The sequence below is a fragment of the Dromiciops gliroides genome, chromosome 3 (genome assembly GCF_019393635.1).
Source record: "Dromiciops gliroides isolate mDroGli1 chromosome 3, mDroGli1.pri, whole genome shotgun sequence".
In the NCBI taxonomy this organism is placed as follows: Eukaryota; Metazoa; Chordata; class Mammalia; order Microbiotheria; family Microbiotheriidae; genus Dromiciops; species Dromiciops gliroides.
In genome coordinates, this window is record NC_057863.1 from 542,894,005 (window position 1) to 542,915,257 (window position 21,253).

General features: G+C 44.3%; 1 protein-coding gene and 1 pseudogene across 4 annotated transcripts in view; both read left to right on the plus strand.

Moving 5' to 3' along the window:
• Positions 1-678: 678 nt before the first annotated feature.
• ATG16L2 (autophagy related 16 like 2) overlaps positions 679-21,253 on the plus strand; it is a 42,173-nt gene continuing 21,598 nt past the window's right edge. For 2 of the 4 annotated variants that reach the window (XM_043992383.1, XM_043992384.1), the window contains exons 1-3: positions 9,974-10,204; positions 19,202-19,295; positions 20,887-20,998. In XM_043992383.1, coding sequence (XP_043848318.1) covers positions 10,072-10,204; positions 19,202-19,295; positions 20,887-20,998 — 339 coding nt within the window. In that variant the 5' untranslated portion in view covers positions 9,974-10,071. Of the gene's footprint in view, positions 741-9,973; positions 10,205-19,201; positions 19,296-20,886; positions 20,999-21,253 lie in introns of those variants that run through there. The other 2 variants (XM_043992386.1, XM_043992385.1) reach the window with 2 other exon arrangements.
• LOC122746627 lies at positions 15,475-16,512 on the plus strand (annotated as a pseudogene).

The window sequence follows — 21,253 nt, forward strand, 5'->3', positions numbered from 1 at the left end:
CTGACGCCCCTGACAGCCACTCTCCCCCGCCTCCGCAACAGTCACACTACGCCTGCGCCTCCTGCCGGCCACCCCAGGTCACACTGCGCCTGCGCCTCCTGCCGGTCACTTCGAATCAATGCGGGTGTGAATAGGAAGGCAGTTGGGAGTTAACTGACGGGTGCACGGTGCTTAAGCAGTGCTTCTCTCGCCAGGGCTACCCGGAGGTGGTTCTATGCCCCTCCATAGGCCCTGGAGCCACGGCATCACCATATTGTTTATACCTGGGCTTCTTAAACTTTTTCCACTCGCGGTCCCCTTATGCTCGAAAAATTGTTACGCGACCCCGGGTATATAAAATAGGTATACGTAACCTTTCACTGTTGCCAAATTTTTCCCGACTCCAACATTGTTACCACATATGGGGCAGTTTTAGTTTATACTGGCAACCGCTGCCAACTATCAGGGGTGCCATAAACAAAATCTGAACCGCCTCCACAGGCCTAGAGGGTAGCAGCAACTACAATTCCCGAAAGGCTAAGCTCCAAGATGGCTGTTTGCCCGAGCTCCCCTTGGCCTTCTGGGAATTTGAGTCCGTGGGCTCTAGTTCTGCCAGGAGAGAAAGAGTAGGACTGGCCACCTGCAGCAGCATTTCTGTTGGGCGGGACCAGAGATTTTGCTGGTCTAGGGAACACCTGACTAGAAGCTGCCTGTGCTAACGCACGTTGTCACCTGCTTTGCACCTTATAGCTTCTAAAACTGTGAGTAGAGACTTACATCAGGTAGACCAGTTGAAGGGGACATATCTATCAGATGTTCTGAGGATAGAATCTAGTATGTATTGGATCTGAGGGAAGAGAGAAAGGAGGGGAATATGACCCAAAGGTTGACAGTAATAGGGAAGTTCAGAAAAAGAAAGGGATTGTGGGGAAAGACAATGAGGTCAGTTTTAGACATGTTGAGTTTGAAATACCCATGGAACAGACAGTTCTAGATGTTCAAAAGGCAGTTGGCAACTGAGACTGGAGCTCAGGAGAGACTAAGGCTAGGTATATACATCTAGGAATCATTTGCATAAATGACAATTAGACCCATGAGAGCTGATTAGATGACTAAGTAATATAGTATACAGCAAAAAGATAAGAGGGCCTAGGGTAGAGCATAGTAGGATACCTACAATTAGTGGGTATGACATGGATGAAGATCCAGCAAAGAAAACCAAGACACAGTGGTTAGACAGGAGAAGCATGAAAGAGCAGCATCACAAAAACTTGGAGGAAGATGGTCAAACTTGTCAATGTTATCATTACAAATAGGAATAGAATAGAAAGGAGTATATATATATATATAATATATATATATATATATATATATATATATATATATATATATATATTTTGTTTTTGTTTTTTGTTTTTTGCGGGGGCAATTGGGGTTAAGTGACTTGCCCAGGGTCACACAGCTAGTGTTAAGTGTCTGAGGTTAGATGAACTCAGGTCCTTCTGAATCCAGGGCCCGTGCTCTATCCACTGCGCCATCTAGCTGCCCCAGGAGTATATATATTTTTAAGCTGTGCATGGCACCTTTACTAAACTTGACCATGTAGTAGGGTTTAAGTGAGGATCGAGTGAGATAACATATGCAATGTACTTGACAAACATTAAAGTGCTACAATAATTATTATTGTCACAAACAAATGCTGAACATGAAGGCAAAAACACAATCCATGGAGACAATACACACATTATTAGGCATAAACAAGACATATACAAGATAAATAGGTGATAATCTCAGAGGGAAGGTATGGGTAAGGATTGGAGGGCAGAAAAGATTTCTTGCAGAAGGTGGGATTTTAGCTAAGTCTTGAAGGAAATCAGGAAGCCAGGAGGCAGAGGTAAGGAGGAAGAGCCTCCTAAGCATGAGAGTCAGCCAGTGAAAAGACTGAATCTAGAGTTGGAATGTTACATTCAAGAAACAACAAGAAGACCAGTGTCACTGGACCATAAAATATGGGGAGGATAAAAAGACTGGAAAAGTAGGAATGGGCTAGGCTGGAAAGGGCTATAAATGCAAAACAGAAGATTTGTATTTAGTCCTGGAAGTAATAGGGAGCTACTGGAATTTATTGAGTAGGGGCAGTGGTGTACTGGTATATACAACCAGCTTTCTGAAAAAAAAATGTATGCAGGACACACTTTTAAATTTAATCTTTAAAAAAAGGGAAAAAAGATAAATCTCCATTATTATCATTTATTCCATCACTCTAGGTCTAGACAGTCAACAGAACAATAGATCTAGCCCATATTTCCAAGGTATAAATTTTCACACTGAAAATCTAACAAGCAGCTCTTTTTTCATGGTGACATTTCTTTTTTTTTTTTAGTAAGGCAATTGGGATTAAGTGACTTGCCCAGGGTCACACAGCTAGTAAGTGTCAACTGTCTGAGGCCGGATTTGAACTCAGGTCCTCCTGAATCCAGGGCCAGTGCTTTATCCACTGCGACACCTAGCTGCCCCACCCCAATTGTTTTAAAAAAAAAAAACATCTAAGGGGCTGTGTGATGCTGGGCAAGTCACTTAACCCCAATCGCCTCACTAAAAAACAAACAAACAAAAACATCCAGGGCCATCTTTAGTCATCCTGATATATATCTTTTTTTTTTTTTTTTTGCAGGGCAATGAGGGTTAAGTGACTTGCCCAGGGTCACACAGCTAGTAAGTGTCAAGTGTCTGAGGTCAAATTTGAACTCAGGTCCTCCTGAATCCAGGGCTGGTGCTTTATCCACTGCGCCACCTAGCTTCCCCCTGATATATATCTTGCCATTTGACCCAGATGCCTCTGGAGGAGAAAGTGAGGTTGGTGACCTTGCACAGACCTCCCTCACTTAAATCCAAGTCAGTGCAAGTTATGACATCACCCTGATGTCATGGTCCTCTTCAAGAATGAAGGGTAAACAACAACAAGGAGAAAGGTTAGGCATGGATAAATAGATTTGAGAATCATCAGGGAAGAGATGATGACTGAACCCATGGAAGCTGATGAGATCACCAAACAAGATAGTATACATGTAGGCATTTAGAGATATAAAATTTCCCCTAAGAACTGCTTTGGCTGCATCCCATAAGTTTTGGTATGTTGTCTCATTATTGTCATTCTTTTGGATAAAATTATTGTTTCTATGATTTGTTGTTTGACCCACTCATTCTTTGGGATGAGATTATTTAGTTTCCAATTATTTTTTTACCTATTCTTTCCATGGCCCTTTATTATACATAATATTTATTGCATCATGATCTGAAAAGGATGAATTTACTATTTCTGTCTTTCTGCATTTGACTGTGAGGCTTTTATGCTCTAATACAGGGTCAATTTTTGTGTACATGCCATATATTGTTGACAAAAAGGTATATTCTTTTCTATCCCCATTCAGTTTTCTCTATGGGTCTATAATATTTAATTTTTCTAAAATTCTATTAACCGACTTATCTTCTTATTTTGTGGTTAGATTTATCTAGTTCTGAGAGGAGGAGGTTGAGTTGCCCTGCTAACATAGTTTTGCTATCTATTTCTTCCTGTGACTCATTAAACTTCTCTAAGAATTTGGATACTGTACCACTTGGTGCATATATGTTTAGTATTGATATTATTTCATTGTCTATGGTACCTTTTAGCAGAATGGTTTCCTTATCTCTTTTAATTAGGTCAGTTTTTGCTTTTACTTTATCTGAGATAAAGATTGCTACCCCTGGTTTTTTTTACTTCAACTGAAGCATAATATATTCTGTTCTAGTCTTTTACCTTTACTCTGTGTGTATCTCTCACTTCAAATGTGTTTCTTGTGAACAACATATTGTAGGATTCTGGTTTTTAAACCACTCTGCTATTTGCCTCCTTTTTATACAAGAGTTCATCCTGTTCACATTCACATTTATGATTACTAACTATGTATTCCCCATTTTTCCCCTTGTTTGTACTTTTCCCTTGTCCCTTCTCACTAATATTTTGTTTCTAGCCACCTCAGTCTACCCTCCCTTTTATCAGCACCCCACCCTTTTCTTTCCCCTTTCCCCTTTTACTTCCCAATAGGGTAAGATAAAATTCTATACCCAACTGAGTGTGTATGTTATTCTCTCTTTGAGCCAAATCATATGAGAGTTAAGGTCAAAACAATGCTCACCCTTCCCTTCTTTCCCTCTATTGTAATGTCTTTTGTGCCTCTTCAAGTGATGTGATTTACCCCATTCTGCCTTCCCTTTCCTCTTCTCCCAGTATAATCCTTTTTGTTACCCTTTAAGGTTTTTTTTTAATATCATCACATCAGAATCAACTTAAACCCACACCCGTCTTTTCTCTTCTTATCTGTCTTAAAAAAGATACAGTTCTCAAGAGTTACAAGATACTTCTTCCCGTGGAGGGATGCAAACATTTTAACCTTATTGGGTAATGTGTTTTTTCCTGTTTTTACCTTTTCATGCGTCACTTGAGTCTTGTATTTGTTGATTGAATTTTCTGTTCAGTTCTGGGCTTTTCATTAGGAAAGTTTTAAAGTCCCTTGTTTTATCAAGTGCCCATCTTTTCTCCGGAAAGATTATAATTAGTTTTGCTGGGTAGTACATTCTTGGTTGTAATCCCAGTTCCTTTGCTCTCCAGAATATCATATTCCAAGCCCTCATATCCTTTAATGTTGAAGCTGCCAGGTTCTATGTAATTCTGATTGTTGTTCCTTGATATTTAAATTGTTTCTTTCTGGCTGCTTGCATTGTTTTTTCCTTTACTTGATAATGTTGGAATTTAGCTACAATATTCTTTGGAGTTTTCCTTTTGGGGTCTTTTTCAGGAGGTGATCAGTGGATTCTTTCAATGACTACTTTTTCCTCTGGTTGTAAGACATTGGGGCAGTTCTCCTTGATAATGTCGTGAAATATGATGTCTAGGCTCTTTTTTTGATTATGGTCCTCAGGTAGTCCAATTATTTATAGGTTGTTCCTCCTGGATTTATTTTCCAGGATTGTTGTTTTTCTGAAGAGGCATTTTACATTTTCTTCTACTTTTATATACTTTTGATTTTGCTTTACTTCTTCCTATTGTCTCATTGAGTCATTAGCTTCCATCTGCCCAATTCTGATTCTTAAGGAATTGTTTTCCCCAGTCAGCTTTTGCACCTCCTTTTCCATTTGGCCAATTGAATTTTTTAATGAGTTGTTTTTCTCAGTCAATTTTTGTCCTTTTCCCAAGCTATTGACCCTCTCTTGCATAACTCTCATTTCTCTTCCCAATTTTTCTTCTACCTCTCTTATTTGGTTTATAAAATCCTTTTTGAGCTCTTCCAAGAGGGCTTTTTGATCTAGAGACCAATTTTTCTTCCCCTTTAAGGCTTCACATGTAGGTGTTTTATCATAATCGTCTTCCTCTGAGTTTATGTTTTGATCTCCCTGTCAGCATAGTAATTGTTATTGGTGAGGGTTCTTTTTTGTTTCTTGTTCATATTTTAGCCTCTTTTGTGCCTTTTAAGGGGTACGGCGTACATTGTCCCAAGCTTCTTTTGCTAGGGGCCAGGAGCCAGGTCACCAGCTTTCTGCTCTAAGGCATTAGCAGCATGCAGCTTGGTCACTGCACTGGAGCTTAGTTGGGCCTGTTGGGTAGCAGATACCCCAGCTGGCAGATTGCCTTCTGCATTGGGACTGGAGGCCTCACAACTGGCCTGCTGTTCCAGTAGCTAACTGAGCTAGGACTGACAGTCCTCAGCTGGTGATCTGTGCTATAACTAAGAGTCTTATGCTGGCTTGCCCAGACACCTTCTGCACTGAGTTGTATTCCCCTTTTTCCCAAATGAAACAGACCTTTTCTGAAGATCTTAGTTATGTTAAGTCAGAAGATTGAAGGTTTTGCAGCTCCAGATTCTGTTGAGAAGCTCAATTTAACATTGTTTCTGAGGAAAATTTGGGAGAGCTCAGGCAGCTTCCTGGTTTCACTCTGCCATTTTAGCTCTGCCAAAAAAAGAGAGAGAAGAGAGGAAGGCTCAGTAGGACTCCCTTGAGATTCTCTCCAATTAGTCCTGCCTCTATCTTGATCTGGCAGGGTTCTTTAGGTATTTTCTCCCCCATTAGATTATGAGCTTCTTAAAGAGTAGGAACTTTTTTTTTATTCTGTATCCCCATCAATTAGTACAGTGCCTGTCACATAGTGGGTGTTTAATGTTTTTTATTCTGTATCCCCATCAATTAGTACAGTGCCTGTCACATGGTGGGTGTTTAATAAATTCTTGTTGACTTGACTTCCTTACTACATTCATATACCCCTATTTGTTCCACCATCCCTCAACTTTGTTTCTGGTGTGGTTTTTTAAAAAAAGGTAACACAAAAAGTTTGGCTGCGAATATTGTTGTGTATTTTCATCCTTTTTGTTTGTCATTGAATCTTTCTGGGGTATATGACCAATACTTGGATTGTTGACCCAAAGGGTTGGAATAATTTAGTTGCTGTCCTGCAAAATTTCAGTTGTTTTCCAGAAAAGTTGGATCAGTCCATAGCTCCATCCACAGCAGGGCTGTTTTCCTACAATGCCCTCCCTTCCCCACTGATATTCCAATTCTTTGTCATCTTTGCCAATATGATAATATGTAAGGTAGAACCTCAGAGTCATTTTAATTTGAATGTCTCTTATTATCAGTGATTTATGGCATTTTTCATGTAGTTGTTGATAGCTAATGTTTCTTTCTTTTTTTTTTTTTTTTGGTGGGGCAATGGGGGGTTAAGTGACTTGCCCAGGGTCACACAGCTAGAAAGTGTCAAGTGTCTGAGGCCGGATTTGAACTCAGGTACTTCTGAATCCAGGGCCGGTGCTTTATCCACTGCGCCACCTAGCTGCCCCCTAATGTTTCTTATTTTGAAAGTGGTTTGTATTGCATGATCACTTATCATTTGAGGGAATGGGCTGCATACTGTATCCTATAAAGCTTCAATAACAGACTTTTTTTAAATCAGAGATAATGATGGAAACATTTTCTCACTGTCTTTCCCACTTTACTATCATCGTGGCCCCACAAGACAGAGTGAATTTATATTTTTCTTTGTCTTGTGTCTCAGGCCATGGGTTGCTAGCCATGTTCAAAAAAACCCCATCTTTTGGTTGTGGCCTCTGCACTTAGCTAGACTGGGCCTCAGAAAGCGCACAGGGCATGTTGTTATGACCATATCCCCAAACTTTCCTTCATGGTAGGATCTACCAGAACAAACAATACTACCACTATTGCCATTGTACAGATGATGAAACTGAGGCTCATAGAAATTGAATAACTTACCCATGGTCACGTTGCTAGTTAGTGTCAGAGGCAGAATTCATATGTTTGTCTCCCTGACTCTAAGTTCAGCTCTCCATCACTCCATCCACTGTGCTGGGCTGCCTTTCTTGAAGTCATGCCAGTGAGAGCCTTGTGGCTTCATTTATTCAGAAAAATAAGAATAGTGCAACAATGGCCGTCCCATGGAGCATGTTTGGTCTAGGCCTGGATCTCTGGCTGCTTCTAGTAATGTGTTTTGACCAGGGCTGATATCCTGGTCACATTCAGGGACAAGTACTCTGAATTGAAGGACTTTGTACTTTGGGATGATAAAAGCCAATCTTGGGTGGTTCCTTAGTCACTAAGAGGGCAGCAAAGGGGAGGCCTGCTGCTCCAAGCTGCATCAGAGACAATTGGCCACTGAACCAGGAAGAGCTACCCACTCAATAGACTTTAAAGGTCTCCCTCCTTCAACTTTTCAGAACTTATGGCAAACAACTTTCTTTCTCCCAGGAATTTCCCATGAAAGGTGCAGGAAGAGTCCTCCAGCAGAAATGGCAGACTGCTCACCCATGGCAATGAACAGAGTGCTGGCTTAAGCAAGCCCAAGATTGAATTTCAAGCCCTGACAACTCTTCTATATTTCTCCCCCTGAGCCCTGGTGACTGAGCAGAGATTTTGCCATGGATGTTTCCAGACTCGGAGGCAACATCATGATTTAAAGCTCTTGGAAGCTCTTGGGTTCCTTAGGCAGCACCATCTCAAGTATGAGAGGTGACCCTATGGCTACTCCACTGTTTCTTAGGGGAGATGACCAAAGACAGGAGGAGGCTCCTTGACTTGGCTTTCTAGGAGATGTGAACTCTGAGGGAGATAATGTAGAGTGGAGTTTCTTTGCTGAAAATGGTTCAAGTTTTGGTGTTTAAGGTTAGGCCTCCTCAAGCTGATAAGAGTAGTCACAAGTTACTACTGCTGGATTAAATCATATTAATGCATGTTTGTGAGTCCTTTGCATTAAGTATTTCTTTTGGGTGGAGGAAATAAATAGCTGTCGAAGACCTGATCTATATTGTATACTGAGTGCCTTTCTATTATTCCTCCTTTCATGGGTCAAACCTAAGCTTTGAGTGCTTCTTTCTGAAGGTCTGGGGTGGAGTCAGAAAGAGCCACAATTTTAGGAAAAGATCCTGACCCAGGTTTCCCAGGACTCAGGACAGAACTCCCATACTTGTGGCAAATCACTTTCTTTCTCTGAAAAGTAGAGGAGGGGCACTCCAACAGAAATGGAAGACTGTTTCCAGGCAGGGCTCCAGAAATATAGGGTTCCTTTAGTGGGAAGGAGAGGCGGGGAACTACCCTGTCAAACAGCTACCCCAAACACATGAAGACTTCCCCCAGGGGAATGGCCAGATGAGAACAATTTTTCCCAGCAGCCATGATTGTTGTTCGACTTATGTTTTGGAAGAGGACCATGACATTGAAGTGATGCTATGACTTGCAGTGAATCGGATTTGAGAGAAGACTGTGAAAAGTCACCAGTCTCAATCTTTCCTCCAGAGCCATCTGGGTCCTGTGGCAAGGCCCTTGATGTTTAAGGCAACTGGGGTTAAATGACTTGCCCAGGGTCAAGATGTGATCTCAGGTCCTCCCAACTTCAGGGCCTGCTCTATCCACTGGGCCACCTTGCTGCCCCTATGGAGCTTGGTCAGACATCAAAGACACCAAAGTCATCTCTACATCCTAGGCTATCACCAGTCACCTTGACTTCTTTCCTGCCACTGGACTTTGGTGACTCTGGAGAAAGAGTGATGCTGAGGACTCTATCTCACTTAAATCCAATTCACAAGCAAGAAGTCATTTGTCCTTTGTGAAATGAAGGATGAACAACAACAAATAGCAATAAAAACTATATGGCAATAGGATGGTGTAGTGTATTGTGCCCTGGGCTTGGAGTCAAGAAGATTGAAATTAAAATCTAACCTCAGACATTATTAGCTGTGTGACCCTGGGCAAGTCACTTAACCTCTTTAGCCTCAGTTTTTTCACAACTGGAAAATGGAGATAATAACACCTATTTTCCAGGGTTGTTGTGAAGACTAAATATAATATTGTGTAAAGAGCTTTGTAAAACTTAAAGCATTACATGTTACCTTTTATTATTATTATTATAATTATGATCATCACTATTATTATTAATGATATTATTTAGTCAGATCACAGGGGGTTTGAATCTGCTCTACCAAGGGCAAATATGTGATTTTGGGCAAGTCATTTAACTTATCTTTTCACATGCAAAATGGGGGAGGGCGACTTGGGGACTTCTAAGGTCCCTCATGGCCCTAAATCTATTAGCTTATAGACTTGCTACATTCTGCTCCGGAGCTATGAGGTTAAACATAAACCGGAGCCGCCCCCAGGAAGGTGAGGACTGTACTATCTCAAGAGAAGGGGGAACTTATTCCGAGCCACACTTTACCCTGAGCAAGCGGGAACGGCCTTGCCCCGCCGGCTTATCCTTTTTAAAGGGAGATGTGTGGCTAATGATGAACGTCGGTGGCTGGACTCTCTCTTCTCCCTAGCAGTTGCTGGCTCTTGCCATCTGTCCTTCACCCCTTCCCCCACCCCCGTCATCAGAAGGATGGCACATTCCGAGGCTTTCCCCATTCCGAGGCCCCGCCTCTATCGTGATGCCCTGAGGAGTTCCCCGCGCAGGTCCCGCCCCCGTTCCTTAGGCCTTGGTCCCACCAAGCTTTTGTGCCCGCGCGGGCGGGCGGAGGGAGCGAATCTGTGTCTTGGCATCCACAAGTCGCCATGCCAGGACCTGGGGCTCTCGCCCCATGCTCTCCGCCTGCCTCCTCCTGCCGCTGGAAGCTGCACATCATTCGCCAACTGCAGCAGCGGGACCGGAGGCAGAAGGCTCTATTCTTGGACCTGGTGGAGGCTTGTGAGTGGTAGTCCTGGGGAGGGTGTGGAGAGGGGCCGAGAAGGGGCATCAGAGTTGGGACAGGGCGGTGCAGAGACCAGGAGGCCCCTGGACATTGGAGGGGGCCAACCGGGGTGGGACAGGAAGAGCGGGAAGAAAGGCCTGGGGTGACATAGGCATGACCCTCGAGATGGGTGGGGGCACCCGAGGAGTGACAGAGATGCCGCTGAAGAGCAAGGTTGTGGGGTGGGCAGATTCCCACTTTGGAACTCCCACCTTGAAGAAAACAGGAAGGAGTACCTCCCACCCCTAATGACACCCACTGGGACAGTCATGTATGTATTCCTGGGGAATTCCGGTGGGACAGAAAGGTGTTTTTTAAGATGGGTGTGGAAGGGAAGAACCTTTTATACAAAGACTAGGTAACCCCAGGAACAATGACCCTGGGGATGAAAAGGGAGAGATTTGAGAACTGAAAAGAGGAAAGGAGATCTGGTATAGGAAAAGGGGACGGCATTATATATAGAACAGATTTCTGGATTTGGAGAGTGGCTGGCTATAGACAGAGTTGGCCTTAGGGACAGAGAGGGCCTGAGGGAAACTAGTAGAAATGGGGTTTAGAGAACCTGCCTGCTTGGGAGAGAAAGGGATGCGTATATATAATCCTGTAGAGTCCCTTGGGTGGGGTGGTGGTGCTGTGGTTTGGGTTAGATTGAGGAGAAAAGGAGGAAAACGTTATTGAGGAAGAGGTGACCTCTGGAAAGAATGTATGACCTGCGGGGGTGTTGCTTGTCCTGGGCGATTAGGGTTAGCAGATGTGGAGGTGGGTGTGTTAAGAATGCTGAAGATCTTGAAATTAAAATGTGTGAAAAAGCAGACTTCATCCTCATCCCATCCCATGGAGGTGAGAGTTGCCCAGCCAGCCACTTTATTCTATCAAGCCTAATCCCTCTGAAGGTAGAGGGATTGGGAAAAGAAGGCTAGATCAGTTGTGGGGACCAAAAGGGATCAGAGTCTAGTGGTTGGGGAGGGGTCCTAGTGCACCTTTTTCCCTTTAGGGCTAAAACCCTGGATTTGAGGACTAAGCCAAGTTGGGGAGAGGGGAGTCTGATCCTTCAAAGCATAGTTCAAGCCCCACCTCCTTCAGGAAGGTCAGTCTTGATTTTTCCCTTCCCTGGTATCCCCTAGACTTGTCTAAGTCCCAGAATCTCACTCCTGATTATAGGAATATCTTTTTTTGTTTGTTTGTTTTTGCAGGGCTATGGGGGTTAAGTGACTTGCCCAGGGTCACACAGCTAGTAAGTGTCAAGTGTCTGAGGCTAGATTTGAACTCAGGTCCTCCTGTATCCAGGGCCCGTGCTTTATCCACTGCGCCACCTAGCTGCCCCCTATAGGAGTATCTTGTTGGATCTTTCCCCTTTCTCCTGTCATATCCAGAGGTCCCTAAGGGCAAGGGCTGTTTTTCTTTCAGACTAGATGCTCCCTGAGAATGGGAGTTATGTATCAGTTATCTGACATGTCAGAAGCTGAGGCCAGAGAGGCTGTCACAGATTCAAAATCTGACCAAGTCAGTGGTTTTTAGAACCCCTCGATCTCAGCCCCCAGCTGTCTTGACTGATCCCCAACCGAGCCCTGACCTACCTAGCTTCCCGGTTTCGCCTTCCCCACCTTAAAAGACAAGCTAGGAAAACGTGGATTTCTTACTATGGCCCTATCACTGTGGACACAATTCTTAGTCAATGACCTTTTTTCCTATGGCTGACATATATTAGTGATGTGGGGGGTGGGTTTAATTGATCAAATTGATTGTGAGGTGTCCCAAAGAATTACATGACTCATTGACTCAGTTTCCCAAGTTTTAATGAAATATTGTAAGTGACCACAGGGAGACCACCAGGGAGGTGTCTCGAATAGGGGGATGAAAATGGTTATATTTATAATGTGAAAAAGTAGGTTATCTCCTCATCTTAATCTCCACCTTGTAGGAGGTTCATGGGAGGGTTTATTGTAATTTGGACTTCCTGGGGTCCTAAGACAAGCTTCCAGGCTAGTACTGGTTTCCTTGGAGGTGTTTTTAGGGTTTGCACATCATAAGGTGAACCTTAAGAACACATTTGGCCTTCTCTGCGCATGTTCCTAAAGACATGCTTCAACATGTCAGACCCAGAGGGTCTCTGTGGGTTTTTTTTTTTTTTTTTTAAGTGAGGCAATTGGGGTTAAGTGACTTGCCCAGGGTCACACAGCTAGTAAGTGTTAAGTGTGTGAGGCCGGATTTGAACTCACGTACTCCTGAGTCCAGGGCCAGTGCTCTATTCACTGCGCCACCTAGTTGCCCCCGGGTCTCTGTGTTTTTGATATCTCTTTGCTTAAGATCTAGTTTCTAGGTGTCCTGTCATCTAGGAATATCAATGGCTATTAATGGTTAATGGTCCCTAGTTATTGTCTCTGTTGATGGTGAGGGTCGATAGGGACTTGAACCCTTTTGGTTACAGTACTGTTGATAAGAACACAAACCTTAGTTTCTCTGTTAACCCTTTTAGGTACTATTAATACGGACTGAAGCCTCAGTTTATCTGTTAACCCCTTTTTGCCTCTATCATTAGGTGCTTAGTGATATAGTCAGAACCATAACTAGGAATAGCACCTGGAACAAAATCTTGTGTTGGTATGTGTGTGTGTGTGTGTGTGTGTGTGTGTGAAAGAGAGAGAGAGAGAGAGAGAGAGAGAGAGAGAAAATCTTCATTTGGGGGGTTACGTTTTAACATCCTAGAAAGTTAGTGGTCTTCTCCCTGGCTGCACATTATATGGAAAAGCATATCTTCTGTAATGATTGGAATAACGCCACCTGCTGGAGACTTACTGTAGAAGAGTTCCGCCCATGAAGCGAAGGTCTTTGAGGGCAAGACCAGGAGTCTTTTCTTTGGTGTCAGGAAGTGACGCGGGCTAGTGGGAGGAAGAAGGAAGAGACTGGCGGCTCGGTCTCACTCTTTTCCTGAGGACGCTGGTGGAGAGGGGAGCTGGAAATGTGCTCTCCCTTTAATAGATAGGAATCTAGGCCTTTTCTTCTGTCTTTACCAAACTCTTATTCTCCTTAATAAATGCTTAAAAGTCTAACTCTTGCTAAAGCTTATAATTTATTGGCGACCACTCATTAGATATTTTAGACAGTTTAGCTAGAATTTTAGCCCTTAACACTTCTATTTCCCATCCCCGACATCTTGGCCCCCTCCCCTGCGGGGTCTAGGTGCTTGAAGTGTCTCTTCTCTGTGTATAGATCATGATTAGAGGACCACTTTCTAGCCTTCTTCTTAGCCCCTGACTTCCAAGAAACTAGACTGCCCCTCTGCCCAAGAATGATGCACTGACAGGCCTCTTGAGCTCCCAAGCCCAGGGCAGCACTGTTGTCCCTGTCCTCATATTTATAGGACCCATAGCATCCTGCCTTTCCATTTCAGCACCCAGAGGCCCGATTTGCCTGCCCTAGTTACAGCTCTGGTGGTGGTGGTTATGACTCTAATCTCTGGACAGGGTGAATGCTGTTTATTTATTTTGCTTTGTAATATAGCTGTCATCTCCAAAGATTTCAGTTAGTCTACTGAATATATGTCCAGTAATCCAGTTTCAGCTCTTCCACACCCTTGTATCCATGGAGACAAAGGTCTAAAGTCTGTCTCCTGGCCTTCTGGCTGCTGCTTTTTGCCATCGCTGGGACCTGCTGCCACACACTCTGCCTTCCTCCTCCCCCAAGGTCTCTTCCTGAGACCTAGGCTTTGCTTCTTGCACAATGACAAACATATCCTTCCTATTCGAGCCTGGGTAAAATTCTTCTGCTCTTTGGTGACCTCTCCCCTGACCTTATCTTGCCCAGCTCCTTGCCTGCTGATGGGCTCTTCCCATAACAAGAGAAGAGTTCAGAGGTGGTGGGCTCGATGGCGAGCCCAGGTCATCTGAGCAGGAGAGGACAAAGCTGTCCTGTGGGGACCAAGGTGGCGGCTCCAGTACCACCAGTGGCTCCCATTTTTATAGTGCTAGGGCTTACAAAGCTCCTTCCCTATAACCACTGTCTGAAGTTGTGGATGCAAATATTATTATCCTTATTTTGCAGAAGAGGAAACTGAGGCTCAGAGTTAATTACTTGCCCATGGATTGAAGCTGAGACTCAAAATGCAAGTCTTTTGACTTCAACTCTAGTCCATTTTCTATTATACTATGTTGTCTCATAACCCCATCTCCCTAGCTGAAAGTTCTTATGATGTATTTCATGTGGACTCCCACCTCCAGGTATGTTCTTGTACTCTTCCCCCTAACAGATGCCTACTAAGGTTTCAAAGGTGCTTAGGTCATGTTCTCCACACTTTCTAAGGAATTAGTTTGTCAATCAAAGAGGAGGGCTCTGGATTTAGAGCAGGAGGTCCTGGATTCCAACCCTAATTCTACTTGAATGACCTTGGGCAAATCATATTACCTCTTTGGGCCTCAGTTTCCTAATCTGTAAAATGAGGGCATTATTGGGCTAGAAGTCCTCTGAGGACCTTCCTATGATTTGGGCTGATGTGCCAATAGGTGCTGAAGAGCAGCAGTAGACTGGTGGGAAGAGCTGGTGTTTTCAGTCAGAAGACACCTGGATTGAAGGCCCAACTTTGACACTTTTGAGATGTCTGACCTTCAGTTTCTCCATCTATCAAGTAGAGATAATGAACAATACCATCTACCTCACACAATTGTTGTGAGTCAAGTATTTTCTACATCTTAAAATGCTTTCTATTAAAATGGGAGCTCTTATTATGCCTAATATAAGCAACATTGTTATTATGTGGAAGGCTTGAGGAAACCTATCCTACTTTCCTGGGAACATGAATGAATGAATGAATGAAAAACCCTTTGTTAAGAACTTATTACAGGGGGCAGCTAGATGGAGCAGTGGTTAAAGCACCGGCCCTGGATTCAGGAGTACCTGAGTTCAAATCTGGCTTCAGACACTTGACACTTATTGTGTGACCCTGGGCAAGTCACTTAACCTCCATTGCCTGCAAATAAATAAATAATAGTCTAAAAAAAAAAAGAATAAGAACTTATGGGGCAGCTAGGTGGCGCAGTGGATAGAGCACCGGCCCTGGAGTCAGGAGTACCTGAGTTCAAATCTGGCCTCAGACACGTAACACTTACTAGCTGTGTGACCCTGGGCAAGTCACTTAACCCCAATTGCCTCACTAAAAAAAAAAAAAAAAAAAAAAAAGAACTTATTACAGCTGTTTGGCAGAGAAGGAGGCACTTCTGGAAGAAATGTGACAATGGCCGTCCAAGGAGAGCCCCTGGTGCAGATCAAACGTGTATTAGTTGGTGATGGAGGCCCTAAAAAAAATTTGTGAAACATTCCTTAACTGGAGAATTAGAGAAGTATGTAGCCACCTTGGGTGTTGAGGTCCATCTTCTTGTGTTCCATACTAAAAGAGGTTCTGTTAAATTCAGTGGGTGGTATACAGCTGGCCAAGAGAAATTGGGTGGTCTGAGAGGTAGTTATTACCTCCAAGCCCAGTATACCATTATCATGTTTGATATAACATCAAGAATTGCTTACATGAATGTACTTGACTGGCACAGAGATGGGAAAATAGCCCTGTAGTGTGGTGTGGCAACAAAGTGGATGTTAAGGACAGAGAAGTCAAGGCAAAATCAGTTGCTTTCCACAGGAAGAAGACTGTGGTACCATGATGTTTCTTTCTTTTTTTTTTTTTTTTTTTGGTGAGGCAATTGGGGTTAAGTGACTTGCCAAGGGTCACACAGCTACTAAGTGTTAAGTGTCTGAAGCCGGATTTGAACTCAGGTACTCCTGAATCCAGGACCGGTGCTCTATCCACTGCGCCACCTAGCTGTCCCACCATGATGTTTCAGCCAAAAGTAACTACAACTTTGAGAAGCCCTTTCTTTGGCTTGCTTTTGTTTGTTTTGTCTGACTCTGCCTGACCCCATTTGGGGTTTTCTCAGCAAAGATACTGGAGTGGTTTGCCATTTGCTTCTCCAGTTCATTTTACAGATGAGGCAAACGGGGTGAAGTGACTTACCCAGGGTCACACAGCTAGTAAGTGTCTGAAGGCAGATCTGAACTCAGGAAGATGAGTCTTCCTGACTCTAGGCTAGGCAGTCTATCTACTGCACCACCTAGCCACCCTTGGCTTACTAGAAAACTTATTGGAGACCCTCATTTATAGTTTGTAGCCATGCCAGCTCTTGTACCTCCAGAGGTTGTCATGGACCCAGCACTGTATGAGCAGGACTTCCTGATTTTTCAGTCAGCTGAATTCCCCGATGAAGATGATGATGATCTGTAAGAGAATGAAGCTGGAGCCCAGTGTCAGAGGTTGTTTTATAGGCAACTGTTCTGTGATGTCAGTGTAGCGTATGGCATTTGCCACTTTATTATATCGCTGAGCAGAACATATGCTTGATCTTTGGGATGCTGAAGGAGATGACTGAGTTTTGGAGTCAATGGGGCAGTTTAAAAATATAATTCATATTCTGGACCTGCACTTAGCTGTTTTGGACGGGCTATGTCCCTTTGATTTTTTTTTTTTTCAGGGCAATGAGGGTAAAGTGACTTGCCCAGGATCACACAGCTAGTAAGTGTCAAGTGTCTGGGGCCGGATTTGAATTCAGGGCCTCCTGAATTCAGGGCCTCCTGAATTCAGGGCTGGTGCTTTATCCACTGCGCCACCTAGCCGCCCCCATCCCTTTGATTTTCAAATATAAAACTGCTTCTGTGCCATCCCAATATTCCCATTTCTTTTTCGTTTAGATCACAATAAAGTTGAATTTCAAATATCTTAAGCAAGTGACCTCTCATCCCTTGTTTACCATAAGCATTTTAAAACCTGTCTTGTTTGGTAGATATGTACCATGTCAGTATTTACATGACCTTCACATTTTATGACTAGTTGTTTTAAAAACATATCTCAAACATCATATGATCAGTTAAGACCCTTTCGGGTCATACATTTTACAAAGTCAAAATGGGGGCCGGACCGGTTAAAACCTTTGTGCTGCTTGTTAGATGACTGGCCACAACTTGGTAATAAAGTTAAAATGTGAGTAGATATAATTTAGGCAGTTAAGCTCCAAGTTTTCACACTAGCCAAGCAGAGCACCTGAAGTGGCTTGTGGAAGAAGGGTAAGGATGAAGAATAAAATAATCATATGAAGGTTGTACATTTTTCCTGTGCGTGAGCTGTCAATGGAATAGGATTTAATTTATATGAATTGAGTTCAGTTGAATGCATGCTTTTTAAAGACTGTTAGGCTTAACCTGCATGGAATGGTAACCATATATTTTTTTTTTTTTAGTGAGGCAATTGGGGTTAAGTGACTTGCCCAGGGTCACACAGCTAGTAAGTGTTAAGTGTCTGAGGCCGGATTTGAACTCAGGTACTCCTGAATCCAGGGCCGGTGCTCTATCCACCGTGCCACCTAGCTGCCCCAGTAACCATGTTTTGAAAGGGTGGCTTGAGGTGATCATGGAAATGAACTAGACTCTTAACTTCAGCTTTTTTTTTTTTTTCAGGGCAATGAGGGTTAAGTGATTTGCCCAGGGTCACACAGCTAGTTAAGTGTCAAGTGTTTGAGGCTGGATTTTAAGTCGGGTCCTCTTGAATCCAAGGCCAATGCTTTATCTACTGCACCATCTAGCTGCCCCCTTAACTTCAGCTTTGATGAGCCTGAAAGGCAAAAGTTGGGAAGGAAGTATATCAAGACAAGTCAATAGTGAGAAAATGGACCTTTTTTCAGTGGTCAGTCTAAATTGAAGCCTTGGAATGGATTCTGTGTTTTGGGTTGAATTATAAAAGTGAAGCGTTTGTGGGGTAGCTAGGTGGCACAGTGGATAAAGCACCAGCCCTGGATTCAGGAGGACCTGAGTTCAAATCCGGCCTCAGACACTTGATACTTACTAGCTGTGTGACCCTGGGCAAGTCGCTTAACCCTCATTGCCCTGCAAAAAATTAATTAATTAATTATTTTTTTTAAAAAAAGAAGCATTTGAGTAAAAAAAGGACTTAGTACAGACTTTCAGAAGAGCCTTCTTGAGACCATGCCATTGCTTTCAGTTTCCATAGAAAGTGACCATAATGAGGAAGAAGGGATGTCAGACTAGGGAGCCAGGGAAATGGAGAGACAGTCTTGCCCTCCAGGAGCCCTCAGTCTTCAAGGAGAGATGCCTGAAGTCCTTGGCATGAGTGGGAGAAGCTTGATACTCTTCCAGAACTGAGATCTGGAAAAGAAGGGACAATGTGACTAGCAACCAATCAGGCAAAATGGCCGACCTGGTGACTGGTGGCTTGGATATTTATGGTGAGGGTGGGGAGGAGGCAGCCAGAAGACAGAGAGAGCTTGTAGATGAGCAGTGGTAGTTACAGCCGATCAGGAAAAGCTGCTTGGAGAAGGTGGGTGATGTGTGTGTGGTTCTGAAGGAAGAGAAGGGGTGCTGGATGGATAGACCTCACCTTGGCTTGGCCTCTTGGCTTTCTACACTCTAGAGGAAACTTAGTGTTGAAAGAGGAAGTGTGGGGAGTCGAGGCCTCTCCCCCGCCCCCTCCAGAGCCCAATCCAGCAGCCAGGCTAGCTCAGTACCTGTAATACTTAGGGGTTCCCAGTTCCTTATAGGCAAAGGAAATAACAGTGACCTATTTGTCCTCTTCTGAATCTTTTTAGGTCTTGGGGTGGAAGGACCAGGTTCATATCCTCCCTTTGGAGCCCACAGAAGCAAAGCAGGGGTTTATAGCCACCCACTTTTTAGGGGGGAGAAAAGTTGCAGATTACAGCCTGATAAATATGGAAGGATGAAAGAGACCCAGGGCTGTGGCTCTCCAGAAGGGTGGATACCATTGTGGCTCATTACGGGGCACAGGTATCTAGTGCTGGAAATAGAGCTCAGTGGAAGTGTCAGACATGATGGGGGTTGTGTGGGTAGGGACCCTTCCTGGCCAAACCTCTCCTCACATATCCCTGCTTTCTCCATCCTCCCTGCAGATCACAGACTCTTGGAGAAATCAGATCTGTTGGCCCATTTCACAGAAAAGCTGCCACCTGAGCCTCCCAATGAACTTGTTCACCTCCCTTCAGGGTAAGAGAGAGGGTCAATGGGAGGACAGAAAGAGTTGGGGGATGGCATGAGGGAAATACTGAGGGGAAGGGTATATACAGTAGGGTTGGCTATAAGGAATGAACCCTTTATGGGGAAGGAGAATCCTTGGTAGTGGAGATGATAGTGACCATGGGCAGGGGGTCCAGAGAGTGAGGAGGGAGGCCTGAGGCAAGAGGTTCTAAGGGGAAGGGAGGAGGTGGGCATGGTGCCCAACCACAGGCCCATACAATGGCTGCCCTGTGCATTTGCCCTGGTTAATTCTCTTCCTGGCACCTCATTGCCCCAGAGGCCATACCAGCTTCCCTCCTACCAGGGACAATTAGGCCTTTCTCCCTTCAGCCCCTCCTCACCAAATTCCCCAAGCCAGAGATGACTCTGTGGCCTGATGCCTGAGACCCTTCCAGTAGGTTGGTTGTTCTAGTGCCTTCCCCTCCTATTCAGTTAGCAAACATTAACTGACTATCTGCCTTGTGCAAGCTATGACCAATCCCCCCCTCCAGCTGTCTGTTGATCTGTCTCCCTGCCTCTGTCTCTCTTCCTCTCTCTCTCCCTCCCAGCTTCTTCACTCTTTCTTCCTTACTGTCTTCCTATCTTCTTCCTTCTGTCTCCCTCCCTCCCTCCTTACAATCCTTTCTCTGTCCTCCTCTCTCACTCTTGTCAGCCCATCTCCCTCACTCTTGACTGTCTTCCTTTCTTCTTTCCTCTTCTCGTAGGTTAGATGGGACCCCATTTAAGAGATTAGGAGCCTGAGGTTCAGAACCTGCAGTTAGTAAGAGGTGGAGTTCTGCCATCTGAACAAGGGCTTCTGACTCCTTCAAATTTACCACTTCTCTTTACCATGTTGTCTTTCTGTGTCCCTTCTTTCCTCTCTTGTCTGCCCCTGCCTAGCCTCCCAACCCTTTCTTTGTTGATTTGAAGGTGGGAGGACACTGGGTTGGGAGGAGCAGTTCTTGCCCCTGTGTTTTGGGAGAGATGAGATGTCAGCTCCACTCATAACTTCTAGGTCTTTCATGACAAGTGAAGGGAGGGTGGGCTGTCACATGGCCCTCCTAGGCGGGGCAGAGGGGAGAGGAGAGAGAGGGAAAGGGGGCCTGGGTCATGCAGGGAGTCAGGCTCACCCATTCCCTGGGTTAAGTGACCCAAGTCACAGATCATTTAACCTTCATTTTTCATTTGACTGTGGAGTGCGAACATGGGAATGGATTTGACATCCTAGGAATTCACCATGTTTCAGAGAAGAGACTCAGGTCAGACAGTGAAGCCCCAGCTGAGGAGATGGAGGAGATGCAGACCTCTCCTTTTTCCCTCCAGCCTTTAACTGCACCCTGTTTTTGGTCTGTGTTGGCCTTGGAAAGCGTCACCTTCCAGTCTTAGAGTGCAGAGTGCCTGACTCAGTCAATAGCAGAGCTACCTCCCTGTCTCTAACCTTGCTGACTGACTCACACCTTCCCTAGAGTATGTGCGGAGGGAAGGTTGATTTGGGGCATCCTCCCTTCCAGCCTAGGAGGCTACAGGACACAGAGTCCAACGTGTGTGTGTGTTTAATCCAAAGCTTCTCTCTGGATGACAGGGAGGAGGAGGAAGAGGAGGCAGGGCAGGTGCCAGATCCTGCCCAGTCACCCGAGGACCTCAGGAGGAAATGGGAGGAAGAACTGGCTAAGGTCAAGTTGGTCTGTGGGGAGGTAGGTTACATGTTTAGAGCTTAGAGACTGGCCACCTTATTTTACAGGTCTAAAAGATGGGAAACAAAGAGGGTGCCTGTCAGTTGGGGAATGATCTAACCAATTACCATTATCAGAGGTAGCTGGTGATACTGTGACTAGAAGTGTACTAGGCCTGGAATCAGGAAAGACCTGAGTTCAAATGCAGCCTCAGACACATTTAATTATATGTGTGATTCTGGGCAAGACATTTCTGTCTTTTTTGTTTTGTTTTGT